At 55.1% G+C, this 17874-nt stretch overlaps 1 protein-coding gene across 1 annotated transcript in view; it reads left to right on the top strand.

Moving 5' to 3' along the window:
• SLIT1 (slit guidance ligand 1) overlaps positions 1-13393 on the top strand; it is a 164365-nt gene extending 150972 nt beyond the window's left edge. Inside the window, exons 27-37 of the mRNA XM_059398257.1 lie at positions 583-707; positions 992-1089; positions 3702-3841; positions 3968-4061; positions 6589-6726; positions 7963-8200; positions 9656-9786; positions 10231-10385; positions 11411-11699; positions 12035-12246; positions 13031-13393. Coding sequence (XP_059254240.1) covers positions 583-707; positions 992-1089; positions 3702-3841; positions 3968-4061; positions 6589-6726; positions 7963-8200; positions 9656-9786; positions 10231-10385; positions 11411-11699; positions 12035-12246; positions 13031-13269 — 1859 coding nt within the window. The 3' untranslated portion in view covers positions 13270-13393. The remainder of the gene's footprint in view (positions 1-582; positions 708-991; positions 1090-3701; positions 3842-3967; positions 4062-6588; positions 6727-7962; positions 8201-9655; positions 9787-10230; positions 10386-11410; positions 11700-12034; positions 12247-13030) is intronic.
• The last annotated feature ends 4481 nt before the right edge of the window (positions 13394-17874 follow it).

Below are 17874 nucleotides of genomic sequence, written 5' to 3'. Positions count from 1 at the left end.
CTGGCTCTTGGCCCACTTCCAAGTTCAGGGAAGAGGACGCGTGAGTCCTGCAGGGGCTGGAGAAGGTCCTGCCTGTGGTGTTGGGACAGTCTCTCCCACCCCCTTTCAGCCTTGGAGAGAAACAACTTGAAGGCAAATGTACTTTTTCCTCCTGAGCATAGTCCCTTGCAGACCCGTGCCCCTCCCTGCCGAGGTGGCGGCCTGCAGACTCCTGCTCCTTGGGATGGGGCTGGGGTGGGGAGCCAGAGCCCACCTCGGTCATTGTGATTGTGACGCCCTCACACTGATGGCTTTGCCCTGACCACTATGTGGGGGCTCCATGGGCATCCAGCACCCGCCCATTGAGTACATTCCAATTAGCATATTTAGTCCTCATGGCCCCTGAGGAAGGTGCTGCAACTAACCTCACTTTATAGAGGCTGAGGGGAGGCGGGCTGAGAAAGGAGGGCGTGAACGTGACCCAGAGGAAATAGAGAGAGGGCCCAACATTTCCCTGGGGAGAGGACTTCCGCCGCTCTCCCTGAGGGCTGTCCTGCCCTCCTCTCCCTTCTGCTCTAACACCTCCCCCCCCCCCCGCCTCAGGTCCCCCAACCCTGGCTGTCCAGGCCAAGTGTGATCCCTGCTTGTCCAGCCCATGCCAGAACGAGGGCACCTGCCATAATGACCCCCTCGAGGGCTACAGGTGCGCCTGCTCCAGCGGCTATAAGGTGAGGGGAGGCTGGGCCCGGGGAGGAGGAGGGCTTTTCTTTCCAGGAAAGACGGGGTTGGGCTGGCTTGTTCACCGCTTTGCCCACCGTGTCCAGGGCAGGCGCATGAGGGAGTGTTTAATCAATGACTCAGCATGTGAACGAGTGAATGAATGAATGAAGGAAGGAAGAGGTCACTCCTGGGCCAGGGTGGCTTGCTGCTGCGGGGCCGGCTGTTTCTGTTGGCTCACAGCAATCCCGGGGTCTTTCTGAGGTCCTCATCACTCACTTTGCCCCCCCCCCAGGGCCGAAACTGTGAGGTGTCCCTCGACAGCTGCTCCAGCAGCCCCTGTGGCAACGGAGGGACCTGCCACCCACAGGAGGACGACGATGCTGGCTTCATGTGAGTTGCCTGGGGGGCGGGGGGTGCCAGAACCTAGTGGGAGGGGTGCTGACGGTTCTAGCACCCAAGCCTGGGTGCCCTCCCTCCTCCAAGTGGGATGACCCCACGCTCCCTGTGTTAGAGGAGGAGGTGGGGCTGTGCTGGGGAGGGCAGCTAGAGACCCCTCCATGCCAGGCTGGACCCCTGTTGCCCGGAGAGATGGGGGCCTGCTGAGTCTCAGCAGCACAGAGGGCTGGGGCTCAGAGCTGTGGGGCATGCCCATCCCTGCCCCAGGCCTCTCCCTGCTCATGCCAGGGGCCAGAGGGTCTTCTGATGGTCCTGGTAATCCGTGGCCAAGGGCATATGTGGTGGCAATGCTGACAGGCAGTGCAGGGGTGTTTTAAACCCCCTTAATCTCCACTAACTCCCAAGGCCTCTGACCTGGAGTCAAACAGCTGCTTGCTGTGCCCATGTTGCCTGAAGGCAGGGCCCCTCACCCACTGCTTGGTATTAGGCTGCCTGTAAGACAGGTGGGGAGGCCTTCCCAGAGGTGGGGCAAGTCCCAGGCCATCCGTGGCCTCTCCCCATGATCTGGGTCCCACTGGTCACACCTGGGTAGCCAATGCCCACCCTGCCTTGGACTTGGTGAAGGGCCAGCCCTCCTGACTCCTGTCTGACCTTCCCATGTAAGCGCCCCCACTACGGATTTCCCCCAGGCCCCTTCAAGGAGCCCCCCACCTCCCCAGAGCTCTCCTGGAGTTTTTCCAGAGGAATATATAGTGTTTAGTTGCTGAAAATAAACTGTCAAGTGAACAAATCTTCTCTCTGGAAAATGATGTTGAATCTGCTTGGCAAGAATGGCCAGACCTGCCTTTGCAAACCCGAATGGCCAGATGTAAAAAATAAAACACTAAACAGGCTCTCACAGGTCGTCACCTTGGAAACAGCATCCTTACAACGGTCTCCCTCCTCCTCTGGGCTTTGGCAACTGCTCCATCCAGCCCACCCACCCCTCACACCCTCTAGACTCTTGGGGAGGGGTGTTCTATGGAGCTTGGGGGGCTGAGAGGACCCCTCTGCAGAGGGCGGGTGCAGCTGGGGTAGCCCCCTCCAAACTGGAACTCTGAGCTTCTTACCTTTGTGCACATTCACCCGCGCCAAACAGATGTTTAAACTACATCTCCTCTTGTACGTTCTTAGAGTGAGTGACAGCCAGCATTTTTCAGTGTTAGTTGAACTGTTTATTATAAAAGAGTTAATTTCCAGGATACTGTAAATATGAACCTTTAAAAATCTCCCTTTTTAGTTCACTTTTATCATTTTCCAGTGGAATCTGATAAACACAGCAATTTGATCTCATTTTTTAAAAAATCACCCCAACAAGCTCATTTAACAGCATAAACCCGTTATTTCCTTCCTTTCCTCCTCGAACTAGTATTTCGATTTTACTCCTCACCCCCACCTCCATTTCTCTTCCAATGTCTATGTTCTGATGCTCGAGTCTGTTCGTAAGCCCGCTGCTTTTTGTTTCTTGTCACCATCAACCTCTGAAAAGTATCCTTTGCAGAGTTGTCATTACAATTGTCAACAATTGTAATGACATTATTAGCAACAATGGAAACCCAACTCTACAAACTTTGGTAATTGTTACACATGAAGGAAAATGTTACAACTTGTAGTGAGCTAGGTGGGGCATTTTGTGTGTGCTTTTCTTCTAACTGGTTCCTGTGTCCCAGGGTGAATGGGACAGAATGAGAGAAGGCTCAGCATCCAACATGTTCCTTTTAAAATCTATGTAGACAGCTAGAAATGTTGGAAAGTTTGTGCACATAAATCACTGGGATTAGAAGTTTTATTGTAGCATGTCACTCAATTATTTGAAACCCTTCCGAGTTTATATGCCCAAACCCCAGACTGATCTGTCATCAAAAGTTATTTTTAATGCTCGATCAGCTGACCATTCAGTGATTTTTTTTTTCTTTTTTAAATACACAGAACTGGAAAGTCTTACAAAAGTGTTTGTCCAGTCGGGAAACCTCTGCCTTCTTAATTGTCCCTTTATTTGGTGCGTGAGGGTTTTAGGCTCCAGCAGTTCCAGCTCACACTCAGGCTGGGGAGGTGTGTGTGTGTTTCAGAAGCTCTGGAGTAGGTCTTTTCAGGCAACAGTTCAAGTTCTGTGCAGAACTTGAAGGATCTGAAAAATTCTCAGACCTCTCTGACCCACCTATCACTTGGAAGACCCCGGGTGCTCCCTGGGGGAAGTCTCCATGAGCCGACTCCTGCTCCCCCTCCAGCCCTGTTCTCACCTCATCCCTGATGTATGAGCTAAGTGTCCCTGGCCTCTGCCCACCCTTCCCAGCCTCCGTGTGGCACCATCCCAGGACTTCCCCACTCTCGTGTGGTTGCCTATCTCCTCGTTGTCTCTCCAACTAGATTGTGAGTAAGTTCTCAGAGTCCAGGGCTGTTTGATTCACTCTAACCCCAGCACCTAGTGAGGGCCTGGCCCGAGATGGGGACCAGAGCTCTGGGATGAGGATAGTCCCCAGGAGACACGGGCTTCCACCGGTGCCTCAGGAAGGCTGCTGGCCTGACTCGGGCCCACCTGGTGCGCTCTCCTCACCCGCTGCCCTCAGGTGTTCCTGTCCCACTGGCTTTGAAGGACCAACTTGTGAGGTGAATACGGACGACTGTGGGGAGCACACCTGTGCCAATGGGGGTGTGTGTGTGGACGGCGTGGGCAACCACAGCTGCAGGTGCCCCCTGCAGTACACCGGTAAGCGCGGTGGGTTTCACGTCCTGAGCCTGTTCCTGGCGGTGGAAGGGCCGCGGCAGGTTTCTGCTGGCCCAGCTGCCTGGCAGAGCATGGCAGCAGCTTCTCTCCTCCTTCCTCCTTCCCCAGGAAGGGCCTGTGAGCAGCTGGTGGACTTCTGCTCCCCAGATTTGAACCCATGTCAGCATGAGGCCCAGTGTGTGGCTACTCCAGACGGGCCCAGGTCAGTGTTGCCGGGTTTCAGGGCCAGACAAGGGCATGGGCCTTGAAGTCCCCTCATCTCTGTTCTCCCCGTTTTAGTTCCTTCCTTGTCAAGTGGGTTTGGTCCTGGCTACACAGGGTCCCTGTGAGTCAGTGTGGGGACAGGGTAGTGGTGGATGCCTTGACTGCTCTGAGCCTGTCTTCCCCTCTGCGAAGTGGGCCTCCCCCCAGCCCCGGTGGCTTCCTCCTGGGGTGGTTGTGAGGGACAGATGAGCAAACGCGTGGAAAGCGCTTCGCTCCAAGACTGACATCTGGTAGGTGCTCTGTAAAGGGCTCTTAGCTTTCCAGATCCACTATTTCTCCTCCCCCAAATACAAAATGCACAAAACTCTGAAAGGCAAAAGCCCACTTGATAGCAAAATCTGGTCTGACCAGAACATATTTGGTAATAAAACCTGACTCGCAGGGTTACAAAGCTACTTAGGGTCACTATTCTTGCCATGTAGTTTGAACGTACGTAGAATTTGCTGCAGAAATGTGAACATGTTTAACTAAGGAGCTGCCCCAGATCCCATCGCTGTGTTACATAATGCTTTAGGCCTTGTATAACCTTTCCAAAATCCCAAAACTTCAGAATTGCAAAACCTGTCTGGATAAGAGGTCTTTGACTGTTGTCACCTTCCTTGTTACTGGCTTACATGGAAGTGCATGGTCACAAGAAGAAGATTACATGAAGGTCATGGGCTTTTAAAATGTTTCCAGCTGCAGTTTTGTAAACACAGTCCCGTTTCTGGGACCCATTCCACCAGTCAGGACAGCACAGGTGGCCAGGGTTGAAAGCCTGCGGCTGAGGGACCAAACCCCAGGGACTCAGGCGAGGGTGGGGAGTGGCGCCTCCCACGGAGCTCACGGTCCAGCAGGGGCCACCCACGGACAGGGGCAGGAAGCAAGAGAGCGGGGTTCCTGAGGCCTGGTCTGAGACCGAGGGGGTGCCCGGGAGCTGAAGCTGCCGCACTTGCCGGTGAGCTGCTGGGGTGGAGTTGGCACAGCAGACCGATCAGCAGTGGTAGACCAAGGGGTTCACCGGCTGCTCAGATGAGGGGCTGGACCTCAGGTAGTGGACTAAAGCAGGACTGACCCCCACCCTCCCCTTTGGAGGGAGGACGGGCCTCACTGCGCTGTGCCTGGGACTCAGCGGGCATTCAGTACACTCACTGAGTGAGTGAGTGGGCAGAGGCTTAGCTATCGCAGCATTGTTCAGACTGCAGCACAAGCCCTAGTCGTGGCCTGTGAGCCAAACAGTGGGTCAAGATGAACATTAAAAACTAAAATAGAGGGGTATCTGGTGGCTCAGGTTGTGATCTCGGGCTTAGTGCTCAGGGCGGAGTCTGCTTGTCCCTCTCCCTATGCTTTTCCCCCTGCTCGTGCTCTCTCTCAGGAATAAAAACAACAACAACAACAACAAAAAAACTAAAATAGAGAAACTATCTGAAAATCATGCCATTTTATGTAGTAAGGAGTAGTATTATGGTGTAAACTGGCTTTAGGGGGGTGTGTGTGTGTGTGTACATATATGTACCCATATGTATTATTTGGGTAGAAAAGTATTTAAGAGCTTGAAAAACAGAATAAAAAATATCCAGGCAGGAGCAGAGCATCTGCCTGCCAGGTTGTGTGATTGAGCTGTGGATTTTGCAGGTTAGCTTGGAGGAGTTTCCCATAGGGATCTCTTGATGGCAGCTGGGAGGGCTTCCTGGAGGAGGTGTGGTGTTGCCCAGGTTGGACTGAGGCAGGGAGAGAGAAGAGGATGTGCGAGAATCAATAGGCATGAAGGCAGGGAAGTGCTGGTGGGGTGGGGATTGCTGCCAGTAGAGACAGGTCTGACCACAGGGTGGGCCTAATTGGGGGTGGGTGCAGAGCAGGGGGTGTCTTGCAAGGCTGTGACTGAAGTTAGGTGGAGTGTGCTCTGTCTGTGACAGGCAGATGGCTGCTTTCCAGGTGATGGGAGCAGCACAGTAGAGCTGGGGGCTGGGGACTGGCCTGGCATCCCTGAGCAGGGGTGCTAGGTTTGCTGGAGCAGGGCTAGGAGGCTGGTCCAGTGGATTCGGGGATGCTGAAGAGAGCTAGTTGAGCCCTACGATGCAGGGCCTTGTTCTGCTGAGCAGGTTGAGAGGGGCTGAACTTTGGCCTTGGATGTGCTGTCAGTGGTCAGGGTGGGTCCTCCGTGATGAGCTCCCCTTCTCCTGCCACTGGATAGCCAACCTCCCAGCCCAGAATCTGCCCCCACACAGAAGCCCACACAAGCTCTCTTCCTGTACCAGAAAAGGGTCCCAGGATGCGCTGGGGGACAACTTTCTCTCTAGGGCTCTGTTTGACCTCCTGGTTGTCCCACAAATGCATGGGCCTTAAGGTTCTCGGTCACACCCATGGCCCCCAGGCCCCACAGGCTTCTGAGGGACTGACTGCCCCCCCAATCCTCTCCCTCACCCGTTTGCCCCCCACTCCTGTTCACCCCTCCACCCATCCCCCCAACCCCGTTCGCCTCCCAGGTGTGAGTGTGCACCAGGTTATGCAGGTGACAGCTGCAGTGAGAACAAGGATGACTGCAGGGACCACCGCTGCCAGCACGGGGCCCAGTGTGTGGACGAAGTCAACAGCTACTCCTGCCTCTGTGCTGAGGGCTACAGGTGAGTGGCCCCAGGGCACCGTGAGCGACTGAGGCCTCCTGGCTTCCAGCCCCAGAGCTGGCCGGAGCACCCAAGCACAGCTGGTGGGAGGGAGGAAGGGTCTGAGCCTGGAAGTTGGATCCTGGGGGTCTGACCGTGGCTATGCCTCCCCAGGTGTGTGACCTTGGGGAAGTTCCCCAGTCACTGAGATCATAAGCACAGGGTCCCTAAACTGTTTGGTGGAGGGACTGGGAAGTGGGTACAGAGTACTGGCCAGCGCCTGCCACATATCTGTCCAGTGAGCCAGTGAAGACCCGTCCTGGCATAAAGGTGGCTTCTCTGAAAGGTTGGGGTGGGGCATCCCTCCCCTCCTTCGGGCCAGCTACCTCCCATGCTCTCCTTGAGTCTTGTATTTTTTTTTTTAAAGGTTTTATTGAGCTATAATTCACTCAGTTTCTGTATATAATTCAGTGGCTTGTAGTATACTATCAGGATTGAGCATCTATTAACCATAATCAACACTTCCATTACTCCAGGAAGAAACTCTGTTCCTATCTGTCACCCTCCACCCCAGTCTCTGCTCCAGGCAGCCAATAATCTATTACTTGTGTCTATAGAGTTGCTTGTCTGGGATGTTTCCTGTAAGTGGGATCACACCATCTGTGGTCTTCTGTGACTGGCTTCTTTCCCTTGGCATCATGGTTTTGGGCTTCATCTGCGTGGCAGCACGCATTAGAACTGCATTCCTTTTTGTGGCCGACTAGTATTCCATTGTATGGACAGATCCGTTCCTCCACGGAGAGACCTTTCAGTCATTTCCGCTCTCCGAGGCCATGAGGCCTGGTGCTGGGGATGTAGCGTGGGTCAGAACTCCCTGCTGGTGGTCCTGTCCCCTTTTATTTCTTTAGTCATTTGAGTCTTCTCTTGCTTGTTTTTTCTCCTGTGGCAATAGTAAATTTGCTGGCAGACCTGACTGCCCTGAGCTGTGAGTGCTTCTCAAACTTTAATGTACACACGACCTTATTAAGCAGATTCAGGTTTTCTGTTCTGACAGATGCCCAAGGGAGAGCGATGATGCTGTTCCAGGGACCACCCTTGTTTCTCACCTTGTTCTCAGTATCCTTCTGGCTCCTAGTTCTCTTGGGAAAAGTGTTCGTTAGGAGCATCTTCTGTTTCCCATGAGGTTCAGTATTTCTCTCCAGGACCATGGGAGACCTTTTACTCGGCCTTCTCTGACCTGTATCTTTCCCCTTTCAGTGGGCAGTTCTGTGAGGTACCTTCCCCTGCTCCCGCCCCCAGAAGCCCCTGTGAGGGGACTGAGTGCCAGAATGGGGCCAACTGTGTGGACCAGGGCAGCGGGCCCATGTGCCAGTGCCTCCCAGGCTTTGGCGGCCCTGAGTGTGAGAAGCTGCTCAGTGTCAACTTTGTGGATCGGGACACCTACCTGCAGTTCACGGACCTGCAGAACTGGCCCCGAGCCAACATCACGCTGCAGGTGCGTCGTGCCCAGGGTGCCCGGTCAGAGAAGGGAGTCGGGCAGGTCAGAGCAGTGAGGGGCATCCCTACCTGGGAGAACTGGGAGGAGCCTGTGTTAATTAAAACTCTTTGGATGTGGGTAAAGCAGATGTGGGAAGGTTACTGGGTCACAAAAGCAATCTCCGAGCAGGGAAGGAGGGAACAGGGGAAGGGGTCTCGGGGTCCTCTCCCGCCGCCCTGTCTCGCCTGCTCCTCAGCACCAGTCTCCAGCACTGCACACTCTCCATATGGCTGCAACACAGCCAGAGTTGGCTCTGGGCTTCAGCTCTGGCCTTGTATTTTTAGCCTCCTGGCCCTGGGGCCCTTACTTTGCCATTCCATGTCTTGAATTTCATCTCCCAAGGTCAGTTTGTGGAGGCCTAAAAGCACATCCCACTTGAACGGCACTGTTTGCCCAGCAGTTCTTGGGGACGGAGAAGAGGGAATGGTGCACGATGAAATGATCCAAGTCCACGTGTCCTCCTTGGCCAGCTCTCTTCCTCCAGCTGCACTCCCCACCCCAGCAGCCACGTCTTTCTCCTTTGCTCCCAGAGCCCCTAAGCCTCCCAACATGTTCACTGTGCTCCCCCATTTCATCACCTCGCTCACATCCCACCCACGTTCACTGTCTACACTACAAGAACACAGCTAGCCTAACTGCTTGATAAAATGAATTCCCCCACATCCTCCGGCACCTCCAGAGGTGGGTCTGCCCTGCTGCCCTGTTGCAGGCTCCGCCCTGCCAGCTGGTTGGACAGCAGTCACCGACCTCAGGGAAGATTCTGATTGGCCTGCCTTCAGTCACTTGCCTGTCTCTGGCCCAGCCATGAAGTCCAGCCAGATGGGGTGCTATGCTGGGTCCAGCCTGGGCCCTGTGCCAGCTCTATGCGACCAGGGAGTCGCTTTACCACTACACAGAGAAGTGGTGGGGGAAGCGGGACAAGGCAGGATCATGGCCCCTACAGCACTGTAGAGCTCTCCCTCCCAAGACAGCTCCAGCTTTTGCACGCATGGCTCCGGAGACAGGTACTACCTCATGAATGGCTCCTTCCAGCTTGGGGTGGTCATGGCTGTTAAAAGCCTTCGTTTACTTGTCCTCTTGGTGGCTCCCAGAGGTCCACAGAACGGGCTACCTCACGTCCATTGGACTTTCCTCTCTGGGCAGGTGCCCTTAGGTCTCTTACCTGCCCCTCCTAGCACACAGTTTCCAGGCCTCAGCTGGTCCATCTGCCTCTCCTACTGGCAGTGGATGGCATGTGAACCAGGGGCTACTAGCTTCTGTCAGCATCTCTTGGAGGATGTGTCCCCTGGGTAGGCTGGGTTGTCAGGGGCCACCACTCTGCACATAGCACTCGTCTTCCAAATGTGGATCCCCCATCTGCCCCACCTCCCTGGGCCACTGCTATGTGGGAGAGAAAGTGCCCTTGCCCCATAGGTCTCCACGGCAGAGGACAACGGGATCTTGCTGTACAATGGGGACAATGACCACATTGCAGTGGAGCTATACCAGGGTCATGTGCGTGTCAGCTATGACCCAGGCAGCTACCCCAGCTCTGCCATCTACAGGTAAGGCTCCATCATGCCCAATGCCCTCCCTCAGGGTCTCCTGGTTCAAGAGAAGGCAGTTATTGGGACCACCAGAATTGTGCTGCTCCAGTGGGAAGGGCCTTTGAACCATCTAGTGCGGCCCCAGCTTGGAGCTGAGGCCTGAGCAGTGGGCTCACCCTTCCCTATCCCATCTCCTCCTCACTGGGGTTTCTTTAGAAGGGAGAGAGAGATGGTAAGTCGGAAACCCCTGTCCCAAACTGCTCAGCTTTGCCCAGGGAATTCCAAGGAGGGAAGCAGGAGGGACTAGGCCCTAGGCCACAGTCTACACACCCTCCTCCTTTAGACATGTTATTCCTCGGGAAGCAGCTGTGTACCAGTGGCCTTTCTGGGGAAGGGCCCAGGCAGAGATGGGCCAAACTGAAGCCCATTCCCTGGGGGGGGGGGCACCCCATCTTCTTCCAGTGCCGAGACAATCAATGATGGGCAGTTCCATACCGTTGAGCTGGTAACGTTTGACCAGATGGTGAATCTCTCCATCGATGGAGGCAGTCCCATGACCATGGACAATTTTGGCAAACACTACACGCTGAACAGCGAGGCCCCCCTCTATGTGGGAGGTAAGGACCTGGGGCCCAGGGAGAGGCTGAGGCTCACTTAGGTGATGGCGACAGCCATTCCAGGTGGGGCCTCCGTTGCTCTCTGGCCTAAGGCTTGCCAGGAGGGCTGGTGCCCAGGTCATTGGACTGGGGGGTATTCCAGCCCACTGGTGGATGGCCCTTCCCATCTGGAGTCTAGGCTGACCGAGGACAGGTACCTTGGGTTTGGCCTGAGGCCTAGCCTTAAGGGGAGCTGGAGCTTTCCCAGTTGTTTTAAAGAGGGAACCTTTCCTCTTGGCTTTGGACCAGCAGGAGCTTGTCAAGTGTTCAGGGTCCTCGGAGCTCTCCGCAGCCCAGAGCTGCTGCATGAGGCTCCAGCACAGAGTCCCCGCATCAGCTGGGGTGCTCCAGCTGGCTTTCCATGCTTTGTACCTGCAGACATTTCCAGGTCCAGACAAGTCAGGTTTCTGCAATAGCGGGGTTTTCTCAGTGCTGTGGAGGGCCTTGGTGAGACTCTTGAGCAGGAGGGGAGGAGAGAACTCTGAGTTCTTATTCCAGCTCTGTGGTTTATTAGTTGTACAACTTAGGGCAAGTCACTGAGTACCAGATGGGGTTTAGCCATTCTGACCTCAGAGGGTTGCTGTGACGACCACAAAAACAGGTGACAAAGCTCTAGACCCAGGTCCTCTGGCTGCTCTTTGAGTAAGGAGTAAGAGCTGGTGTCCCACAGTGCAGGAAGGAGCCTTGGGCGAGGGCAGCCTGAGCTTAGGCACCCGGGGCTCTTTGTCAGCTGGCTGCTACAGGCTTGGCGCCCCTGGGCTCTAGTCATATAGGGCGCAGGTTTTCTTTTTCTTCTGGGAAAGGAGTCTGGACCCTCCAAGGTGGCAAAGGACCTTGGCCCAGGGTTGCAGAGACCGAAGGACAGAGGCTGAGGGCAGAGGGAACCCTGTGCAGATGCCCAGCGGACCTCAGTGGTGAGTGCCAGGCATGGTCTGAGCCTGCCTCAGCCCAGCTCTGTCCCCTCCTGCCCACCCCCGGCCCCCCAGGGATGCCCGTGGATGTGAACTCCGCCGCCTTCCGCCTGTGGCAGATCCTCAATGGCACCAGCTTCCATGGCTGCATCCGAAACCTCTACATCAACAACGAGCTGCAAGACTTCACCAAGACACGGATGAAGCCAGGCGTGGTGCCGGGCTGTGAGCCCTGCCGGAAGCTCTACTGCCTCCATGGCATCTGCCAGCCCAATGCCACCCCGGGGCCCGTGTGCCATTGTGAGGCTGGCTGGGGGGGCCTACACTGTGACCAACCAGCGGACGGGCCCTGCCATGGCCACAAGTGAGCCCTCACCCCCTGCCCCACCTGCAGGTTCCTTTCCCTTGCCCGCCAGCTCCTCTCCCCAGGGTGAGGGCTGCTGTATGGACTGTATTCTTAAACCCCTCCAAACTGGAACATGTGGCCCAACAAATGATTTTGATTTTTTCTAGTTTTCGGTTTTTATTAATAGGAAGAAGGCCCTAGGGGTGGCCAAGGGTGACAGAATCCCATTTTGCTCCCTTTTGTTCTTGGGTACAATATAACATCTCCTGACACCATGATTGGGATTGTGGGTTGCCCTAGGACTGGACTGGCTGCAGCCTATTCTCATCGTACCTTTTCTCCATCCCCTCTAGGTGTGTCCACGGGAAGTGTGTGCCCCTCGACGCTCTTTCCTACAACTGCCAGTGCCAGGATGGGTACTCGGGGGCTCTGTGCAACCAGGCTGGGGCACTTGTGGACCCCTGTGGGGGCCTGCGGTGCCTCCACGGCCACTGCCAGGCCTCGGCCACCAAGGGGGCACACTGCGTGTGTGACCCTGGCTTTTCGGGCGAGCTATGTGAGCAAGGTCAGGGGCCCCCTCCTGACATGCCCTCTCCACAACTTGCAGTAGTGACTTGACTTTTCCTCCTCCAAACCCGGCATCCCCTTCTGTGCCCCCTCCCCTCTCCTGCACCCTGGACTGCTCTTGGGCTGTAGTACCTCTGGGCTTTGAGCCCCACCACCAGACACACGGCCCAGCTTGCCCTGAAGCCCCCTTACCCAGGGCATGTACCCCCTTACCCATGACCCCTGTAGCTGAGGGGCTCCTCTTACAGAAGAGACTGCCCAGGGTAACAGCTCCTGCCCAGACCTCCACATCTTGGCCCTGTTACCTTGGGCCCCTGGAAGCAGCAGAAGTCTGAGGGTTGGGAACTCTTTCCCAGGCCCTCCCTGGCCCCTGTGACCAAGATGCTTCTGCTGGAATAGAGACTGCTGAGGCTGGGCAGAGGGAAGTCCAGAACGCAAGCACCTTCAGGGTCCTGCAGACCCCCTGCTCCTGGCACAGTTTCCTTCTCTATTTTTGCCTTCCCAGCTGCCAGCCTCCCCTTGCACGGAGCCCACTTACCTGGCAGCCCACGCTGTCCTGGAGGGTCCTGGCAGCTAGAAAGTTCTTCCTTCCGACTCACTGGACTGTGGGCCCAGGAGGAAGACCGTGCATGTGCATGTCTGGTGGGGATGGAGGTGGAGTCTGAGCGCTGGAGGATCTGGTCCTTGGAGGCTGCCTCTCCTCCTCCACTTGCCCTCCCCATGGGCCGGCCTTGGCCCACGGGTGGGCCCTGAGGCTCTCTCTTGGTGTCTGTCCTATCCAGAGTCCGAGTGCCGGGGGGACCCTGTCCGGGACTTTCACCAGGTCCAGAGGGGCTATGCCATCTGCCAGACCACGCGGCCGCTGTCATGGGTGGAGTGCCGGGGCTCATGCCCAGGTCAGGGCTGCTGCCAGGGCCTGCGGCTGAAGCGGAGGAAGTTCACCTTTGAGTGCAGCGACGGGACCTCTTTTGTGGAGGAGGTGGAGAAGCCCACCAAGTGTGGCTGTGCTGTCTGCGCGTAGTGCCTGGCTGGACAGGGAGGGGTGAGGTGGGCAAGGGGACACGGCAGCAGCAGAGCCCCATGGCCTGCAGCCGGGCTGGGGGTGTGGTCCAGTGGAGCGGCTCCTGGGCCGACCTCCCAGAGTAACAGCACTGGGGGCGGGATGGGTGGGCGGGGCCCGGGCTGCAGGCTGCCCTCTCCAGAAGTGCCTTGCACAAATAGGCGCTTAATAAATATTTGTTGAATGAATGTGTGCTTGAGGTCAGGCCAAGAGTGCAGAATGATGACACCCCCTGCTTGCTTACTACTTGGGTCTGAAGAAGGGACCGGCCCCTTCCCAAACCAGCTTTTCCTTCTCACCTGTAGCCCATACTGGCCTCAGAAGGCCCTTGCCCCCTGCGGATGACCTTGAAGCCTCCCCTGGGGTAGCCAGCCTGGCTCTCTGCTCTGCTTGCTGCTGCAGCATTCGCTAGCAGTAGGCCAGGCGGCAGAGGGGAAGGGCCCCTCCTGCTGGCCAGGAAGGGACTGACCCTTGCCCCCTGGGCTGAGGAGCCCTGAAGCCACTGCTCCATGGGGAAGGAGGCTGGGGAGGAAGGTGGGTCTTAGGACCAGACTTCTAAATCCTAAAGTTAGGGGTTGACCACAGTAGCTTCAAGGAAGGTGGAGGCAGTTTCCCCTGGTTCTGTTTGGGGTGGTGATCCCACCAGAGAGAATGGGGGTGGGGAAGTGAAGGGGAGGTTAGTTCTTGGCTCCAACTGAATAACCACCCCATCCAGACACTGACCACCAAAGGGGTATTGGTGCTGTGCTCTCCCAGCCCCTAGCCAGGGAGGGGTCTGCTCTCATGGACACAGGGCTCAGATCCCTCACAGTGCAGACCAGTAGGGAGCAGCAGTCCAGGCACCATGAAACCTCTGCTGCCTCTGTGACTCTGGGCCTCCGTCTCCTCAGCCATCAGATGGTGAGGTGGTTTGACTGAACATAGGTAGGAGCAATGTAGACCCTCCCACTGTGGCTCCAGAAGGGAGGCTGGAGGAGCCAGAAGATCCACTGTCATTAATCGCATCAACAGGTATTTACCTGCCTAAGGGCTGCTGGTACGGGGCTGCTCTACTGGACAGATACGAACGAATGTAGTGCATCCCAGGAGTAAACAGGATGCCTGGGAAGAGAGGAGCCAAAGGCTCCAACCACCAACCACAGACACTGGCCCAGGCTAGAGCTGCTCACCTAGGCATTTGCAAGGAAGGACTCTGAAGAGTCACTGAATGGCCACGTGACTACAAATCCTTCTTTTCCATGCAGAAAACACAAAAAGCTTATCTTTAAATAGCAAACTGCCTAGAAGATAGGTCACTCTCCTGCCCAGATGTCTCCCCAAAAGTGTGTGGCCCCAGGGGACCGCAGTGGGCAAGGGGAGTGAGCATGTCCCTTTCCTGACCCCTTCCCTCTATAACCAGAAGACAGGGTTCGGGGAGCAGGCTGTGGTGTGGCTGAGGTGGTCTTGTGCCCATATCCTCAGTCACTGCGGGGAGAGGGAGGGGAGGAGGGAGCTCTGGATGCTGAACAGCAGAGGGCTGGAGCCCCTTACAACTGGGGAAACCTGGCATGTTCCACTACACTGGGACTCTGGCCAGTGAGTTTGAGTTCCGGAAGTCCCCTAATGCAAAGGGGATCTGTCCTGCCCAAGTGCAGAGGTGTTCTCATGGCCAGCTCGGCTTTTCGCCAGGGACAGGGCTCTACTGTAGTTCTGAGCAAGGCTGCAGCGCCCCTCCCCTCCATGCACAGCAGTGGGGGCTTTGAGAGGCTTCTCCTAGGTCTGCATGTCATCCCTCTGTTACCTACAGTTTCTGGGCCCCTGGGGTACTGCGGCGAGCAGCTCTAGCATAAGGCAGGTGCTGATCTATGGATGAAAGCTCAAGTGTAGCTAGCTCACTTTGTGCGGAAGACAGGCATTCTGGGAGCACCGGCCCTGAGACACTTACCTGCCTTTGGCCATCACTGTTCCCCATTGACCTGGAGTAGATGAGGCTCCCGGGGCTTGAGGGGCACCGACCGACAGCAGCCTCTTCACCTGCAGATAGGTGATGGCTGCCAGGAGTCCTGCACTCCCACATGCCAGGGGGTTGGGGGGTCTGTTCACAGGGAGTACCTTGTGAGCTGGCCATGGCCCTCACCCACCCCGTGACACCCCACATGGCCCCATGCTCACCCTCTGTCAAGCTGGAAGGCTGGGCTCTGCCACAGGAGTGCAGGCAGCAGGGGGCCGAGCTCCATGGCCCAGATCCACATTCCCTCAGCTTACCCACCAACCTGCAAGTTGCTAAGGAGCCGGATCAGCACTCCGCTTGCCTGTTCGCACTGAGGCCCAGAAGGCTCTGGCCAGATCATCTCTGCTAAACCACCTCCATACCTGGTCACCCCTTCAGTAAAGACCTTCGATCGCTTTGATGTCGCCACTGACTCTCTCCATTAAATACGCGCTGAAGAGACACAAGCAGGACAAGTCCTGGGGTTGCTGCTGCCACTGCTGGCCACAGCAGCCCTGGCTTCCTGTGAAGGTGTTAGGAAAAGGCCAGACTCGTCTCCTTTTTGCCTGCTATTAGCCTAACCATGAAAGTATCTCTTTATACAGAATACTTAACAGATTCTAATATATATATTTGTATTTCATTTTGTTACAGTATTTTTATATGTTAAAGTCAATATCTGGTGTCTCGTTTTGCTTTTCAGATGCGGTGTGGTTGTGACATTTTGTTTAGGGGTTTCTGCAGTCTTGTCACTCTTTTAGAGAGACAGGTTTAGAACAGGCCTGTGAGAGAGCCACACCCACCCTTTCCCTAGAATTGTTCTAGAACGTGCTGGATATTGTCTGTTGTCTTCCATGTGAACACGACATTGATTCACTCAGGTTCTGCCTTGTTGATCTCTTTTTCTGCACCAAAGATGAGCCCGGGGCTGCTGACATGGCTGCCTCCCAGGGCTTGGGGGTTTCTGAGCTGTCCACACACTGGCCATAATCCAGAGATGGCCCTCAGATGTAGCACATATAGGACATCTGCCCTTGGAACTCTCTGGTCTTCCTGAAGTGGCAGAGGAGATGGGTTCCTCCTGAAGGAGGAAGGGGAGTCCCGGGGGATGGCTGGGTCAGAGCTCCCTGGGGATGTCAGGATAGGCAGACCCAGGCATGGCACAGCAGACACAGAGACGTGGAGAGGCTGCTCAGCCTTGTTTCCCACACCCATATTTTGTGTTTGCCAACAGAGCCACACCCACATTTGACCTGGCTCTGAAGGTTTCAGTTCATCAGGGCTACAGATTAGAAAGCAATGTGGCTTCTGAAACTGTCCTATAAGGTTAACCTGTCACCATGAACCAGGGGTTCACAGGGATCAGCAGAGAAAGAAGGCAAACATACTTCTATGGTAGTTCCACTATGATTTCAGACTGCAAAATTGCTATTAGGAGTTTTGTAGGATGTATGATATGAGCATCTAGGGGAGACCCAGCCCTGGTAGTCAGGTGGGGCAAGGCCCCTACCACCAAGGGAACCCAGCTGGCCCTCCTCTGTTGCCACAACTACAGACTGATTTCCTACTAGATCATAATGATGGTTGCCCAAGTCATTCCTTAACAGCACGTGGTCACCTTGAAAGTGGGCAGTGATGGTTAACAGCAGTGCCTGCAAAGCAATTAGCCATTTGGGAAGCAATGTAATGACCTGGGTATAGGAGAGAAAATGGGTTAAAATACGGTTGTAAGCTCAAGTGTCTGGACAGTGGGTTACCTAAGTAAGTCAATCGGCTACATGCCTGTCTGGCCCATTGTTTGTATCACTTCTGATAATCGGCTACATGTCTGTCTGGCCCATTGTTTGTATCACTTCTGATAAAGAGACCCATTTCCCTACTGTTAAAGAAAAAAGGGATTGTGGTGACCTTAAAGTCACACTTTCCAATCTACTGAGCTCCAGTGGATTCTTACCATGCACTAACCTTACCAGATCTTCACTATCATTTTCTAAAAGAGAAGCCAGAAACCCAAATTTTATGTCAACACCCATAGTGTATAATTTTTTAAACACTAGGCTAAGTAAAACACATCTGTGAGCCACCAGTTTACAACCTCTGAGTTAAAGTGAAGTAAGGAGCAAATTTAACAGTTCAAAGGAAATCCCCAGCCAAGGAAATGGGCATAGCAGGGCTTGGCTGGGGAGTGGAAGCAACAGAAAGAATGAATGACCATGCTTCCAACTAGCATTGCCTAGTTTTCCTGAGATCGGCGCTAATGCGTCCCTATTGTCCTGATGCCCTGCACTCTCAAGAGAGAATTCTCCAGATGATCCCTCACCCCCAGCCAGTCAGTCTGCACCTCTGAGATACAGTCTAGATATTCTACCGTAGGATCAATATGGGAGGAAAAGAAGTCTCTTTTAACAATGGAAAGTCCTAACACGGAACAGGAGGTCTCTCCTAATCCAGGCTGAGAGGTAGCCCAATTGTCAGCTGCAGGGTTATGTTTACTGGATATAGTTCTGTGTGTCAGTGGCCACCATCCTCTAATTTATTAATGAAATCATGGCTGATTCCACAGGAATCACTGTCCCCTGGATGCTTACATGGACCCC

The sequence above is a fragment of the Mustela nigripes genome, chromosome 4 (genome assembly GCF_022355385.1).
Source record: "Mustela nigripes isolate SB6536 chromosome 4, MUSNIG.SB6536, whole genome shotgun sequence".
Lineage (NCBI taxonomy): Eukaryota > Metazoa > Chordata > Mammalia > Carnivora > Mustelidae > Mustela > Mustela nigripes.
This window is presented reverse-complemented; position numbering and strand designations above follow the sequence as displayed.